The sequence below is a fragment of the Barbus barbus genome, assembly GCF_936440315.1.
Source record: "Barbus barbus genome assembly, chromosome: 9".
Taxonomy (NCBI): Eukaryota; Metazoa; Chordata; class Actinopteri; order Cypriniformes; family Cyprinidae; genus Barbus; species Barbus barbus.
The window spans coordinates 23,705,279-23,723,001 of NC_136737.1; the positions used below are offsets into that span (position 1 = coordinate 23,705,279).

The following is a 17,723-nucleotide window of genomic DNA, read 5'->3' on the forward strand; positions in this document are numbered from 1 at the left end:
AAACTTTCATCAAAATCATGGCCAATTTTAAAATATGTCATGTGATACAACCGCCTAATAAACTATAATTATATTTATCAATTAATAATTCATGGTATTTTAAAATAATGAATAAGAGGTGTAAAAAAATAAATAAATAAAATGTTTTACCGTTTACTTGTTGGTTACAAGGCATAGTATTTTAAGAGTCAATTCGTTTGTTGAGAATTTGTTGAATTGTTGTTTTTTATATAAAAATATGATAGAAAATATTACATATTATTAGTAGATAATGATTAAGAACACTATAAGTATTAAAGAATAAGAAGTATTAAAGGTGTAAATAATTGTATCACCTTTTTACTTGATGGTTACACCATATGATATTTTAAGAGTCATTTCAGTTCATAGTTGAAAATTTGTTGATCTTGGTACATGCACTTTAATTTTTAAAAATTTAATTATTAATATTTTTATTAATCTTAAAAACCAGTATTATTTAATTGCAAATAAGTAAATAAATAAATTATTAAAAAATAATAATCAATTATAATCAATAAGTGAGTTCATTCTTAAAACAAGAGCATCTATTTATCAGGGTGGGTAAGAAAATTAAACCTGTTTTCCCTTTTAATTAAGGTTATTGACAATTATTTGCTCTTGTCTTAAGCATAAACTCATTTAATTTTGAAATATTTTTCAGAAAACAAGTCTTAATGAGTCCCATTTTACTTTATTTTATCTTGATTTAATAATGTTTAAATACTTGTACTGTAAAACAAGACAAAAGTACAGAAGAAAAAGACTTTTTGCAGCGTTGTCATTGAGCAAATCAGTTCATTATGGTTGTGAAGTACCATGTAAATGCAGTGGGATATGATCATGGTAATCGTTCTTGACCATCATATTGAACCACAGTACTTTTTGTGAAGTCTATGGCAACCATTTGTTTCCCTGTTTATTCCAAAGGAGGTCATAATAATCTCTCTCTAATTATAGCGATATAAATTTCACATGTATCCTCTTCGGATGCACAAATGAGGACGAGAAAACATGGATGGCGAGACTGCTCTGTCATCTCATCTGCTGCCATCTCATTTAATTAGCTTCTCGTTCTGCTTGATGTCGCCCCACGAGCTTTAGACCGCAGGACAGATTTAATCACGGAGACCTGCTCACCCTAGAAAACCAACAGGCAGCGGCTCGATATCAAACCGAGACGCGGCGGACGCAGACGCAGATTGGTTATTTTCAGCCCCGTTTATATGCAAATGCAGGAGATGAACAGATGTCCGACCGTGCAGACCACATTGCACTAAAAGCCTGAATTAGTAGCCTGCGTGAGCTCTCGGACTGTTTGCAGCAAGACTCTAATCAATAGCTTATTATCATCGAGCGTATAAACATTTTCTATAATTGCATGACTTTATGGATGCACCCAATGATTGGACGACTCCAATTATAGAAGATGCTGAAACTTTAGATGGTTGTTTTTAACTTGACTTTGAAGTCGTTACATGTGTGCACATCTGAATTTAGTGCCATTTGTGCCATTTATGATGTAGATTACTTTGTTTCTTCATCAGATTTGCAGAAATGTAGCATTGCATCACTTGCTCACCAATGGATCCTCTGCAGTGAATGGGTACCGTCAGAAAGAGAGTCCAAACAGCTGATAAAAACATCACAATAATCCAAAATTAGCCCACTCCAGTCCATCAATGGAGTGTTTTAATATAAATGCTGGGTGTTTGTAAAAACATCCATCCAAGACTATAATTTCTGGCCAAAATAACGACTTTTCCACTTGAGGAAGCAATATTATGGATTATGGATTATGAATAAATGGTGTGATTTTTTTCTTACAAACATGCATCTTTTCACTTTAACTGATGGACTGGTGTGGATTATTGTGATGTTTTTAATCAGCTGTTTGGACTCTCATTCTGACGGCACCCATTCACTGATCCATTGGTAAGCTAAATTTCTCCAAATCTGTTCTAATGAAGAATCTAACTCATCTGCATTGCCTGAGGGTGAGTACATTTTCAGAAAATGTGGGACTTTTATATTGCACATCCCACTTTGGATGGAAAACAGAATCTAATTAATGGCATATTATCATTATCTATGTTTACATCATCCTGTTTTTATGCACATTTTGAAGTATCACATCAGAAATGAGTAAAGAAATCACCAAAAAGAGAACAAATCCTTTAATTCGCAAAAACGTTGTTACGCTCGCTTGAGGTGGGTTTTGACTTGTGCGAAAAAAGGTTAATGCAAATAATGGGAGAGATGCTAAATATTTCTGTATAATGCTTATTTAAAAATGTTTAATCTGATATTTCAAATTTGCGCTTATATTCTCTATAGTTGCACGACTTCATGGATGCACTCAATGACTGGGCAACTCCAATTATAGAAGACACTGAAACTTCAGATGGTTATTTTTACGTTGACTTTGAAGTTCTTGCTATTTCTGATTCTGCAATCATCCAGAACCTTAGATGCCTATCAATTTCTATGTAGTCCAATTCTTGCCCCACTTCTGCCACCATGATTGTGCCTGTGGCATTTAATTATGTCCACCAAAGCTTTAAACCCGACAAGATGGCCTCTTGAATTCCATGCATTGCTCAAATACATCGTAAACAGAGTTTATGATGCCATTAAATCCCTGATGCCCAAATTTTTGGGCACAGGAACAAACGTCCCTAATGGATACAGTAAAGTAAAGTGGTTTAGTTTTTCAGCATCTGAGCTGTCCTTCTGAAATATCACATGGCACTATATAGGTCATTCCCTGCCGCGCTGATAACCCGAGAGAGGAGGTAGGAAGGCTGTAATGATGGAAAAACATATTTGCGAGCATGAACTTTCAGCCCCGGCAGGACTTCAATCAAGAATTGACACCCACTCGCAGAGCCGTGTCAATAATACATAGAAACTTCACCCAGGAAATTAATGGAATTTGATATTTTGCCATATGACTCCTACATTTTCGATTCAGAATTTATATATGCAAATGTTGTAGCTGACCTTGCTAGGGAAAGAAAAGAAAGTACATCTGGTAACAACCTCATTTGGGATTGCCATCTTTGAGATCCGGGGATTTAAATTGAGCAAGAAAAGAATATGTACATTTGAATATATTTGCATGTTTGGTAGACACTTTTATCCAAAGCAACAATAATACTGCATTACACAAGTTTGAAATTAGCAATCAGATTTGCACTTGCCATTTATTGTGTGCATTATGACCTTAAAAATGTACATTTAATTACTTTTTAAAAATATTTTTACTACACCATATTTTTTAATATGTTTCAAGGAAAATTTGTATTTTCGGTCCCACGTTATATTAGGTGGCCTTAACTACTATGTACTTACATTTCAATTAATCATTTGATGCAATGCACTTATTGTGTACTGTTACGATCTTTAAAATTCCAGGGGTTGGAATGTAACATTTACTTATTAATATTACTGATGGTAGAGATTTTAGAAAGACTCAGGCACAAAAAGCACTTAATCCAATGTCTCTAATTTGCTCAAGCCAACGCCACTAATCAGTGTTTGAGCTATTTACAATGCATGATTTAGAAAATAAAAAGAATGCAAAACTAAGGAGGGGAAGAAAAGAAAGAGGAACAAGGGTGACGCCAAATCAACAAAAGAATAAAAAAAAAGTTCCCAAACTAATTTCCCAAAACCCTCTAACCCATCTAACCAAAGAAACATTTTGAAACCCCCCCCGAAATCTTCGGCGTATGCGACGCCATAACTAATACTACACTAACTATAAAACAAAAATACAAAGAATGTGCTCACATCTTACCTAGTGTGTCTAACACTTGTCAGCTGCGGGCAGTATATACCCTAGGGTGCGCGATACGCTAACCTGTTCCCCATTCCCCCAGTAAAAGAAACCGGTTAACGTTTCTTATCGACGCTCAACTCGGAATCTATTTGGTACATCAAACAAGCATTAGGTTCACACATTCTCAACGAAGGACTACAACTCTAACATAGGTTTCAACTCAAACATCTAAACACACACACTGAGCTCCCTCTCTCCCAGCGTGGCACGCCGACAGACCTTTAACCAGCAGGGCAGCAGCAGATTATATTATAATAAAATAATAGTAATGTAAGGTTATGTTGTTTTACTTTCAAGCCATTCTATGTAGGAAATGCATTTTTAATGTATTTCTGAATACATTAACAGCTTTATGTCACTGACCCATGTTGCACATCCCACTTTGGAGGGAACACGGCAAGATGGTAGTCCAGATTTTTTCAGATCATCTATTCTGCAATACATACATACATACAATTTATTACCAAATTAGCCCAAAGCACTGCTAATAACCTTAGCGTCAGTCACCTGCTGGTTCAGTTTGTGCTAGATAAATGACGTGGTCTTAAAAAAGCAGTATTGTAATCTCCTTACTCAAATTAAGCTCCTGTCACATCAGCCTGTGAGGGAGACTTTACCGTCATCATTCCTGGTGTTCTCAATTCCTACATCAAGAGTTGTGTTTCTTAAAGACATAGCAGACGAGCTTAGCATAAACCACACGGAAGAGGGATTTAGCACTCAAACGTTAGAAGATGCCTCATTGGTGCTCAGACGAACAGATAGTAGTATTTAACCTGGCTTGTGAAAATCTGTCTGAAAGTGACATTTCTTAACGTCTTGTCACATTCTGTGTGGCAAAAAATAAAACATAATGCTAATAGAATGCTAATATGTGCAGAAGTTTAAAGGTTTGTTTAGTAATGTACCAAAGATTAAAAAGTAGCGAGTAGACTTCATTAAAACCTTAAAAGTGTAACCACACACACAAATACACACATCTCTCTGAGTGTTTTAAAGCTTATTATGGTTTTCCAGAGATGGAGAAGGGTAAAGCTAAGTTAAGTTAAAGCTAAGTTGTTGAATGTCATATTACTTAGTTAGGCCATTTCACATTATTATTACCCTGCTGGAAAATCTCAAGTTGGTCCTGAATTTTGGAACATGGCAGCTGCTTTGTCAATGGTGTAAACAGGTAAACCACATTGGACCATCAACAAACCAGCTGCCAGCTAGACATACAGCCTTAAGATTGGCAGACCGCTTTTTGGAAAGTGGTAGCTGGTCAACCAGCTAATGACCAACTTGGACCAGCTAGAAACTAGCTACAAGCTTGAGGATTTTCCAGCAAGGTAAAGAATGGCATCTGTTTTATATGCTAAGCATGTTAGTTCCAGTAATAATTTCAAACATATTTATTATTATTTTTATGTATACGCATTTATGTATTTTATAGAAATATATTTTTGATTCAGAGAAACAAACAAAAAAATTAATTAAAGATTATATATTAAAATAAGAATAGTGACACATTACAAGAAATTAACATGCAGTTGTGAGAAATGACAATTATGTAGGAGATCTAAAATCACAGTTGTTAGATATAAAACCCGAAATTACAAGAAATTAAGATGTCATTACGAGATTTCAGATTTAATCAGATTTAAATGATGTAGCCACAACTGAGAAATAATTTCGCAATTATGAGAAATAATGTTGCAATTGTTATAAATAATGTTGCCGTTATGAGATATTTGCAATTATGTAAAGAAAAGCAATAGTGAGTTACAAGATTTTTTATTTGCAACTACAAGAAATATAAGTTATAATAAAAATGCAATTACAATGAATTACTTTGCAATTATGAGATATAGTCGCAATTATGAGAAATAATGTTGCAATTGTCATAATGTAATTATGAGATGCTGCTATATGGGAAATAATGTCAGAATGATGAGAAATCATGTTGCAATTATGAGAAATAATGTCACAATTATGAGCGTTACAAGATACTTTAGTCGCAATTACAAGAAATGAAACAGTTACAGTAAAAACACAATTACAATGGATACTGTTGAATAATGTTGTGGTCAGATTATTCTGTTTAGTGTGAAGAAGATTTTGGACAATTGTATATGACCCTTTCTATGCAAAATCAATAAAAAATTGGGTAACACTTTATTTTGATAGTCCACTTCAAACATTCTACTAACAGTAAGTAACTTTGCAACTACATGTCAACTAGCAGTTAATAGAGTATTAGTAGACTGTCTGCTTAATACCTTTTAGCACTTTATTTTGGTGGGTCCACAACATACAAAATATTGACTATGAGACACTTTGCAAGTATATGTCACCTTATTCTACTAACCCTAAACCTAACCTAACAGTCTACTCTGAGAGTTAGTAGACATGTAGTTGCAAATTAATGAGAATTAGTTGGCATGTAGTTACAGAGTTACTTGTAGTTAGTAGTGTCTAAAGTGGACTATCAAAATAAGTGTAAACAAAAATCGAAATTTGAAGTTGAAATAAAAAAATAAAATAAAAAATTTAAACAAGCCACAGCTACAAGAAATAAATTAATTCACATTTCAATAGTCACAATTATGAGAAATAAAGTGCCAATTACAAGAAATGAAGTCACCATTCCAGAATAGTTGCAGTTACAAGAAATGATATCACAATTATGAGATAATCGGAATTAAGAGAGTCTAAATTATGAGACATGAAGCCACACTTACAAATTACTGTAGACACAATTACAATAAATTAATTCACAGTTATAATAAAGTCTGAATTACAAGAAATAAAGTCTCAATTATGAGTAAAACTCACAGAGGGAGTTTTGGTTCCTTGCCGCTGTCGCCTCTGGCTTGCTCAGTTGGGGACACTTAATTTCTAGCAATTATCATCAATTTGATTGCACATATACTATTTAAACTAAACTGAATTCAATAATGAAATGCCTTTAACTGAAAATTGAATGTTTAATCGTATCATTATACATTACTGACACTCTATCCTCCAATTTGATACTGTTAAGTGCTTTGACACAATCTGTATTGTTAAAAGCTCTATATAAATAAAGGTGGCTTGACTTGACTTAATAAAGATGCCATTATGACAAATGAAGTTAGCTACAAGATGAAGTTGAAATTACAGCAAATAAAGTCACAGTTACAAAATAGTCGCAAATTATGAGAAAATAAATAACATTCTCAATTATGGGAAAAAAAACACCCAATAACATCAATAAAAGTCTCAATTACAAGAAATGAGATATAAAATTACAGTGTGTATTGCATTTGTGAGACAAAGTCATAATTATAATATTAAACCTATGTCTTGTTAATAATGTTGCAGTTCATGGTAATATTAATAGATTTCATATTTGTTTTTCTATTACTCTTGTGTGATAAACAATTTTGACCTTGCATTGCATCAACCCTTGATGTCCAGAATCTGCTTCCTGAAGTAAAACCAGTAGCGAACCACTGCCCTGTAATAAATTACCCGTTTCAATTGTGCTTGTTTAATTTATTAAATTAATTTTACTGTCTTTTAAATTCAGTCTTCTGCTCCTGTCAGACCTACTGCATTATGAGTGCTTGGAGATACTGCAGAACAAATGAGAACAAGCACATACACGCACACATAGGCACTCAATTATACGGCCTGCCTCTAGCAGCAGGACTTCATTAGCCTGTTTGTTGATGAGCTTCTTCATTGTTTTGCATGCACAATCATTTTCCACAGACCAGTATTAGAGTCAGATATTATCACTCGAATGTGACTTCAACAGACCCTCAAGACTCCAAAAGATGGATGTTCAGTGTTTAAATGAGGATTAATGAGAACAACATAGAGAGAAAGCCACATAGAGAGTGTATGTGTGTGTGTGTGTGTGTGTGTGCATTTGTATGTGGTTTATGAGGACACAAATTTGTATAATGACATGGGTATGACAGAGGTATTACAATATGAAGGTGGTTTATGAGGACACTGCCTATGTCCCCGTAATTCAAAAGGCTTAAAAACATACTAAATGGTGTTTTTTTGAAAATCTAAAAATGCACAAAGTCTCCTGTGAGGGCTAAGTTTAGGTGTAGGGCAATAGCACACACAGTTTGTCCAGTATAAAAACCATTACGCCTATGGAGAGTCCCCATAAACCACAAAAACCAACATGTGTGTGCATGTATTTTATATAAAAATGTATATGTATTTTGCATTTTGTTGATATTTATTCTGAGAATCATGTAATTAATATCTTAATTTAGTAATTCATTTTCTGTGTTTAGTGAAAGTTCAGAAAAGTGACCACCCACACTGCTGGGACCCCTGTGTGAACTACTGCCATTCTCAACATCCTGGTCACTGTAAGACATCAACATGGACCTCTGCTTCCAGTAACCCATCCATCTCTCAGGAGTACTGCAAATGTAACTATATTAAATCATTTTTACACTATTACCATGCTTTATGAAGATGATATATATATATATATATATATATATATATATATATATATATATATATATATATATATATATATATATATATATATATATAGGAGTTTTCACGATTGGGCATTTCACATCAGGAATAAAATGTTTCTCATGTACATTTTGTTCATTTTTAAGTTGATTGTAAAAATTCTAGCAAATAGTCTTATTAAAATAAGACTCTGGGCATTTGGGAGTTTTGCATGAGGACAAAAAGTGTTTTCCAAATTTCGCTTGTGTTCAAGTTGGTCATGCAAATTCGCACAAATATCGCAAACAAAAGTTAGTATTTTAAAAATATGACTCTACACAATTGGGAGTTTCTCATGAGGGAGAAGATTTTCCTCACAAATTTTGCTCGTGTTCACATTGATAATGTAAGTTTGCATCAATTTAGCAGATGATATCATTTAAATGTCATTTAAGTAAGAGTTTGCATGATTAGGAGTTTAACATGAGGGCAAAAAAGTTTCCCTTGCAGATTTGGCCTGTGTTTAAGTGTCCTGTGTTAAATAGCATAATTTTGTCACTTTAAAAAAGTTTTTGCTTTGTAAATTTCACTTGTGTTTCCAGTTGGTCACACAAATCCACAGAAAATTTCACAGATGATATTAAGTCATTCAAATAGGAGTTCGATTGAGAGTTTGACTTGAGGGCAAAGAAGTTTCCCTTACAGATTTTGCTTGTGTTCAAGTTGGTATTGCGACTTCACACAAAATTGTGTGGATGATTATATAGTCATTTAAATAGGAGTTTGCACAACTGGGATTTTCTCATTAAGGCAAAAAAGTTTCCTTCACAGATTTGGCTTGTGTAAAGTTTGTCACATAAATTTGCGTGAAATTTCATGGATAATATCCAGTCATTGCTAGTTTAGCTTGAGGGCAAAAATCTCCTGGCAGATTTTGTCCATGTTCAAATTGATCACATAAATGTGCAATAAAATGAGAAAAAAATCTTAATTACAAAAAATGTTGCAATAATGAGAAATAAACCCCTCATCCAAAGTCGCAGTTAGTCCATACAATTGAGATTTCTGCATGAGGGTGGAAAAGTTCCCCTAGAAAATTTATCTTGTGATCAAGCTGTCCAAGCGAATTTACTCCACTGGCCTATAAAAAGATGCTTGGTTTGAATATGTCTTATTTATAACCTGTGCGTCATACATCAATATAGTACTGACAATGGTATTATTCAATATATGAAATTTCAATAAATATCACTAATATGGCCCCACTTTTATTCTACGCTTTTTTTTGCCTCGGTTTACTGCACCAAAAAGCCATTTTTACTGAGCAAGTCACATTTTCTTCAGATAATCTACCTCTCTAGTTGAAGTCATACATCTTCATTTACATGTAAAATAGTATTACGTTAATATGGAATATTGTTCTTAACCCAGACATCCACCTCCCAGCGGTTGCCTCCAAATCCAATATAACGTCCCCTTAAATAACAAATGCTTAGTGCATAGATCTGCAAAGACTAGCAAGGGACCATTATAATATGGATCATTAACTTGCACTGAGCCGCTCAGTTTCTTGGACCATTGCCATCACTTTGAGTTTGAATTTTTTAAATGCAGCTACACCGCCTGACTTTCTTTCTCCTTTCCTCTGTTCTCTCTAGCGGTAGTCTGCACTAACTTCTCTCCTGGGTCCACTACCACATCAGGCATGACCAGCCAAGGTTCCAGCACGCTGCCCCGGGCCGCTCCTCCCATGAGCCCACGAAACTCAATGCTAAAGAGACGACAGAGGAAAAAAGAGCACAAAAGCTCCTGTAGGTGACTGGATTGGTTTTCTGTTTGACGTTTTACATGTCTAAAAGCATATTATTACATTTCATGATATCTCATAAGTGATTGATTTGTAAACCTCTACTACTGTAAGCAGCTTTTAAATGGCTTCTCATGAAGTGACCCTACCTAACTAATTCCAGTAGAGTTAGATGATAGCTTGTTGCTAAGCTAAAAACACAATGCTCTAATGGCGCATTAAATGAAGTTCCAAACGTAGGTTTGGGAGGAGCCTAAATATCCTGTCAATCAACATTACACACGTTTATAAGCAGCAATCATTGCTCCATCCCAGCGACAATTCTTCCAGCATCCTTCCACCTCACTACCTCTCCTCTATCTTTGTTATTATCCCTCTGTGTAGTACCACCAATGGGGGGTTGAACTCGGGAGCTCAAGCCGAGCCTCGGGTAGCAAGCCAAGTTTTTTTTTATTTTTATAATTAACTATTAAGTCTGGATGGGTGCGCAAACTTGTGCAAGCGATGTTGGGAAGATCCTATTGATGACGGCACCACAAAGTTGTAATTAGTTGAAGACACATAGTTAGTATTAGTATTTTTTTTAAACTAAACCGATTTATTTATTTATCTTCAGAGTTAGGTGTTACCATGTTTGCTAAGCTAAGAACATAGTACTGTAGACACTTCTATACAATTACATAACACAAACAAATATTGGGTAAATCATCTATTTTTAATTAGGCTATTTTTATGTATTGCTTGACATATTTTAGTTTTCTGTGTTGTTAGATGTTAGGATGTTGCTAAGCTAACAACTCCTAAGCATTGTTACAATGCAGAAACACATGTATTGGTTAAATAGTCTTTTTACTGGATTGAACTATTTTTATTTATCAATTAAACTACTTGTATTTACAGACAGCAAATACAGCATCAGATAGTACACATAAATATCTATTTTATCTATCAGTTAAACTTTTAGTAGCGTTAGATGTTAGCATGTTGCTAAGCTAACAACACAACATTCTTAGCCGTATCACAAAAACACAGTGAACACAAATATTGAGTAAATAGTCTGTTTTTTATTAAATTGATTTTATTAGTTTTATTTATCATTTTAATAAATGCCAGTAGAGATGTTAGCATGTTGCTAAGCTAACAACACAAAGCGTTGTACAATATATATCACACAAATGTTGTACATATAGTGAATTTGAATCTATTCTTTTTTATATTTGATTACTGAATAATTCTACTTTTATCTCACTTCATTTGTCCATCTTGGATTTTTTTTAACGTTTTGGAATAAAGTTTCACATTTAGGGGCCATTCACACAGAATTTGTTTGACCGTTGCCCTCACATCTTGCATCTTTTAAAGCATCTCACACATGATGTGGCGTTCAAAAAAACAAACAAACTTGTATCTCTGAAAACACGTTCTTTGTGAACAGCCCCTTAATGGATGAAATCCAGTTGTTTACATTTATGATATTTCTGTGGTGATTTTTCTCTCTGTTTAGCTGTGTCTTTAGCCTCAAGTTCTGTGGGCCCTGGTGGTCAGATCGTCCACACCGAGTCCAGTGAAGTCACTCTGAGAGGAGACCCTCTAAATGGGTTTGGGGTTCAGCTGCAAGGAGGAATATTTGCGACAGAGACCCTCTCCGCACCCCCTCTAATCCGCTTCATAGAACCAGACAGCTCGGCCGAAAGGTACATCCCAAACGTTAACTCAACCATGTACACAAAACACAGCTATCCATGCCCACTCAAGCACATATAAACACACTATAAGATGCCACAATGAGATTCCATTGAAAATGCAAGCAGATCTTGTAACGATATCAGTATTTTTTAAATGTATGCCTTATGACAGAGTCAGCGTACACTGACTTGGAAAGAGACTTGAAAATGATCAAGCTGGATGTGATTCTACCTCAGAATCTGGGTCAACACTCAGCAGGAAACTCACACTGCAAAAAAAATCACGCCTTTTATCAGCAACGTTTAAGAAAGAGACTTTAATTTTTAATTTAAGAGTTTGAAATGTGCCTTTGTCACACTTTGTGCTCAGGGAGGGAATGTTTAGGAAGGGTCTCCAAAATGAAACTCAGTGTGCTGGAAAGAATCTCTTTAACTTCTCAAATGCTTTTTCCTAGACAGCAATGAGATTAAATGGCGAGCAGATGGATCCTAATTTGGATATCATGCATCTTTTTAGTTTTTTTCCTGAGAAAAAGACACCAATAATATCACGTCACATCTAGAGTTTCACAAGAGCTCTCAATAATGTCTCAAAGTGCACTTGCCAAGATATCAAAGATTTCAATCAAAGTCAAAAATCTCAATATACTCCAACATTTCTAGTCGGATTCTTCAGAGACCAAATTATCTTCTCTATGCTATTCACATTCAGTTTATAGCTCTAAACTTTTACTGTATGTCAACAGTCTCATTTGGGCCTCTTTTTATCTGACCAAAGGACTTTAAGAAGAAACATCTAATTGATACTAATTTTTGCTAACATTTTGCTAACTATAGCATTGAACTTTTATGTCAAACATCGTTTGGGTCTCTCTTTGTTTTGGGAGAATTTTAGAAGAAACACCTGAAACGAAGTTGTCACGTCAGTTGCTTTGCTAACTTTTGCTAACATTTGGTAGTACAGCTCTAATTGTCTCATTTGGGTCTCTTTTTCTTTGTCCAAAATGAAAGTTGATACAAAAGTGCTACATCAGCTATTTGGCGAACTTTGTTAACATTTTTTTTTTAACTGCAGCGTTAAACTCTTACTGTATGTCAATAATTTTCTCATGGGTCTCTTCGAATTTGTCTGAGGAAATTGTAGGAACATGTGAAACCAACTACAGAGGTGCTATTTCAGCTGTTTTGCTAACATTTGGCTAGCATTTTGCTAACTATAGCTTGAAGTTCTTACTGTATGTCAACAACTGTCTCATGGGTCTCTTTTTATTTGAGATTTTTTATTTTTATCTTAAACATCTGAGACTAAGTTGATACAATCACACACTCTTTCCAAAGACATGTCAGCAAACCCAACATAACCAAAAGCCTCAGTGGAGTCAAACGCAATATTTTGCTGTATTTGCTGTCACTGGATGAGACCCTAAATGAACTTTCAGTAATCATGTTTGTAATTGTCCATTTCTGTTTGTTTTTGTAGCTCAGTGCGTGAATCATTCCTGGTGTGAAATTGTTGTAGCATGAAGCGAGTGATCTGATGTGTGTTGAGCTGGGTTGTACTGTGGCAGTGTGTGACATTTGTGGTGTTTGGGCTGGAAGTCATTGCATGTCAGGTCAGTTGTTCTCTTTCATACACACATGGTTTCCTACAGTGACACTGGGCTTGCATATACAAACCTGAGAAACAATACACTTACTGTAAATCATGCATTTTTGTTGTTGTGTTTGATAAAAATCAACTTCTAAAATTGACATCAGTTTTCAGTCAGATTTTTTAATATTGGCATGAAGTCTGCTCCACTTGTCACATTATTTTGGCAAAGACCCGCCCATTTAAAAGGATAGTTCACCTGAAAATTAAAATTCTGTCATCATGTATAAATGTTGGTAACCAAACTGTTGAGTATAGCAATTGGCTTCCATAATATGGAAAGAAATACTATGGAAGTCAATGGCTGCAATTGGTTACCAACATTCTTCAAAATATATATTTGTGTGTGTTCAACAGAAGAAATAAATTCATACAGGTGTGAAAACTTGAGGGTGAGTAAATGATGATGATTTTCATTTTTGGCTGAACTATCCATTTAAGGGGTGTTTGGAGCGACAGTGATTTAGTCGCTGGAGGAAGGGAACATTAGTTTTTAGTCCTTCTGTCTTGTTTTGATTGGTAGGTGTGGGCTTCTCCAGGTTGGAGACAGAGTCTTATCCATCAACGGAATTCCTACAGAAGACGGAACGCTGGAAGAGGCCAATCAGCTGCTCCGGGATGCTGCTCTGGCCAATAAGGTCACACTAGAGATTGAGTTTGATGTAGCAGGTTAGTGAGGTTTCACATGTTCACCACCAAGCTCATAAGACACAAATTGCTCCATCCATTGAGTTCCCAAGACATGAATTTGTCACTTTATTTTCAGATTCATTGGTATTTTATTAAAAATCAGTTGCAATTGTGTTTGCACTTGATCATAATGTTGTTTTTGTTGGATGGTCCAGAATCTGTTGTGCCTAGCAGTGGAACATTCCATGTGAAGCTGCAGAAGAAACGAGGAGTGGAACTGGGCATCACAATCAGTGGTAAGACCTCACTCTTAACTTACAGTGGTATGTTACTCTATTAGTGTACTTTTTGAAGCAAAGATAAAGATATTCAAAAGATTTTGATGTGGCTTCGTTTCAATAACAAATGTTACTATGACTGCCAGAAAATGAACAAAGCAGATACAAATATACAAAACATTCCTGTTACAACTGTAGTGATTAAACATAAAAAAAAAAAAAAGAAACTACTATATAAATGAGCAAGATAAATAAATTAATAAGAGTAATATAAGCAAAGTGTTACAGTATTTATGGCTTGTGTCATTTAAGGTAAATTTATGCAAGTTCTCTTTATTATTACTAATTTGCATTTATGTTTGCAAAGTCATATCACGTATTGGAGAAACTGCAGGATTTTTCCTTTTGCTTTCCTGATCTGTTATCACCCCCCAAAAAAATAAATAAAAAATAAGCCATTCCCTCTGAATCTTTTTGTGGGGGAGATTTTAAGATCCCTCTCTCCCTGGCCTATTTTACCATTCATAACTTCTCAAACTCACCAAGAAGCAGTTAAATTTTATATCCCCGAACGCACGGAAAATAAACCCACACAAATGTTTTGACATCCACTCTGGTCATTAAACACGTCTGCGTATGGGTTTTCCTGATGGAGCGTGTTCGTATCCAGACCACCCGATACGGGGCGTCCCGTCTCGTGTGTGTCATAGAGTTATATTAGCCCTGATCAACAGAGCCTCCTTTTTCTGAGGAAGTGTTTACGCAGCTCCCGCAGGCTTTCCGTCGGCTTGTTTACTTGAGCTCTTGGGTCTGTCTGGCTTCTTTCCATCTGACGTTCCTCTAAAGCTTCTTTACAGTATAAACACTGAGGGATCATGGGCCATTAAACTTGTATTATACTTGCATGAGGGCTGATATGAATCACAGGCTTTGCATTTGTACCACATTCACTCCATTCATTAGTTAAAAGACTCTGACCATTTCTGTCGGATTCACTGCTTGAATGTTTAAACACAATTCTTATCTCATCCTTCAGACGTCTAAAACATCAGACTTGAACTGAATCTCCTGCAGGAACAACAAAGCTCAACTGTTCTGACAGTATATCAATTTATATATATATTAGTGCTGTCAGTTGATCAAAGTCATGGACTGTGATTAATCACGATTAATCGCAAATTTAAAATATTAGGAATTACCTGTAAATGTGTTGAAATAAAGAAATGCATGACAAACTAGTTTAAAGAAACAGAACCTTTCACATCTCCACCAGGTATGAGACATAATCATTATTATTCTTTTGTTTTAATTCAGCCATTACCAGTCTTTATACTGGCAATAAAACGTTTACCAAGCCACATCTCTTCAACCCCAGTATACATTTACCCAACTATTATCAAAAGTATTTCTAAATAAATACAACAAAACATTTTCTTGCGACCTTACATGAAGTATTATGACAAAATGCATTAAAGAAGAATTGGACCTGTTCTGCAGGTGCATTATAGCTAACATTAACATCATAAGACAATGTATGAGATTAATAGTACACTTTTACTCAGAACTCACTTTAAACCACCATCGAGTATTTGTAATAACGTCCTTTTGCGATCACGTGTAAATACACTTTGGGCGGCCGCGGTACATTACAAAAGTAGCCCCAAAAAAACCCCCGCAACCCACGGCGCTGTAATTTTTCCCGCAACTGTATTTTCAAAATAGCCCATTGTGCGAGGAAACCGCGTCCCTGGCCTGGCAACACTGGTTTGCTGTACCCTTATCACATACTGTATGAGTATACATATCTCTCGCACACTCTCTCTCTCTCTCTCTCTCTCTCTCTCCGCGTTAGCTTCACTTTTGTCCAGCCCGGCACCTCATAATCACACAATCCCTGCAACCCAATGTGCATACTATCCACCCTATCTGCCCTAAATAGTATTGAAAATTACTAATATCACATATAATTTAGGATGGATAGTGTGCACATCGGGACGCAGGCAATGATTACCTTCCGCGCTGCGGTGATGGTAAGAAGTTGGGGTCAAACCCTATCAAACGTAAAAAAATTAACACGTACATTTTTTTAGATTAATCGCATGCGTTAACGCGTTAATGTTGACAGCCCTAATATATATATATATACTTATAAAAGGCACACAGCCACTGGATGCTAGGAGTTTTAACACCTGTAATTGAATTCTGCTCTTAAAATGTTTTATTCCATCTGAGCAAAATATTCTTTCTGAACGTCTGGCTCACGCTCATGCTGGATCCAGATATGAGTTTCTATTTTTGCCTTGAAACCATGTTTGTGGGGGTGTGTTTTAGTGTGTGTGTGTGTGTGTGTGAGAGAGAGCTATGCTGAAACACAGTGCAGTTGATGTGTTTTCCCCTCTTTCCACAGCCAGTAAGAAACCAGGAGAGCCTCTTATCATATCTGACATTAAAAAAGGCAGCATGGCACACAGGTATGAACAAACACTTAACAATACTGACAGAAACACTTAGGAATGGAAATGTTCATGAGCCTATAAATATGCTTTCTTTATGTTCAATTATTCGACTTGCCTCTTAGATATATCTTTTACTAATATTTAATATAAAAATATTTTTACTCTTAGAAATATAAATCCCTTTATTTTATTTTATTTTATTTGACTGTTTTGCCTTCTAAAATATAAATCCCTATTATTTTATAGCATACATTTTTTTATTTGATATTTTATTGTATTATTTTATTTCTAATATAAATCTATTTATTGTATTTATATTAAATAAATTGTATATTATTATTATTTTATTACATTTATCTTTATGTCATTGTTTTAATTATTGTTTATATTTTATTATATTTGTTATTTTTCCTAACCCTAAAATCCCCTTTTTGTAATCCTTTTTATAATTAGTTTTTTCATGTATATATATATATACCTATTTTATATTTTTATTTTTAATTGATTTTCTTTCTTAGAAATAAGAAGATATTATATAGTCTTAAAAAGATGATATTATAATTATCATATCTGGAATATGTAAAATAACAACCGAAACATATCTGATGCTGAAATATTTCACATATTATAATTATTATAGATGCAGTAGTAAAATGCAAAATATGTATTTGTAATATCCTGTAGGGGGAGACAAACTCCATATATATTTTCCTGCATAACTGGGAAGTAGTGTGCTCTCTTTTTGTTCTTTTTTAATATAAAATCAATATTTTATAACCAAAATTAAATATATAAATATTTTACAATGCGTTTATATTCTTGTTTTTTTTCTTAAGAAATATAAATACCTTTTCTTGTTTGTTGAAAAACCGCGTTGCAGAAAGTCAAGTACACAC

General features: G+C 34.7%; 1 protein-coding gene across 1 annotated transcript in view; it reads left to right on the plus strand.

Moving 5' to 3' along the window:
- The window catches only part of LOC306875155 (glutamate receptor-interacting protein 2-like), a gene marked incomplete at its 5' end in the record, with an annotated part of 127,626 nt that overhangs the window by 90,656 nt on the left and 19,247 nt on the right, over positions 1-17,723 (plus strand). The window contains 6 exons of the mRNA XM_079425592.1: positions 8,146-8,286; positions 9,979-10,131; positions 11,632-11,821; positions 13,987-14,132; positions 14,309-14,389; positions 16,779-16,842. Of these exons, the coding sequence (XP_079281718.1) occupies positions 8,146-8,286; positions 9,979-10,131; positions 11,632-11,821; positions 13,987-14,132; positions 14,309-14,389; positions 16,779-16,842 (775 nt within the window). The remainder of the gene's footprint in view (positions 1-8,145; positions 8,287-9,978; positions 10,132-11,631; positions 11,822-13,986; positions 14,133-14,308; positions 14,390-16,778; positions 16,843-17,723) is intronic.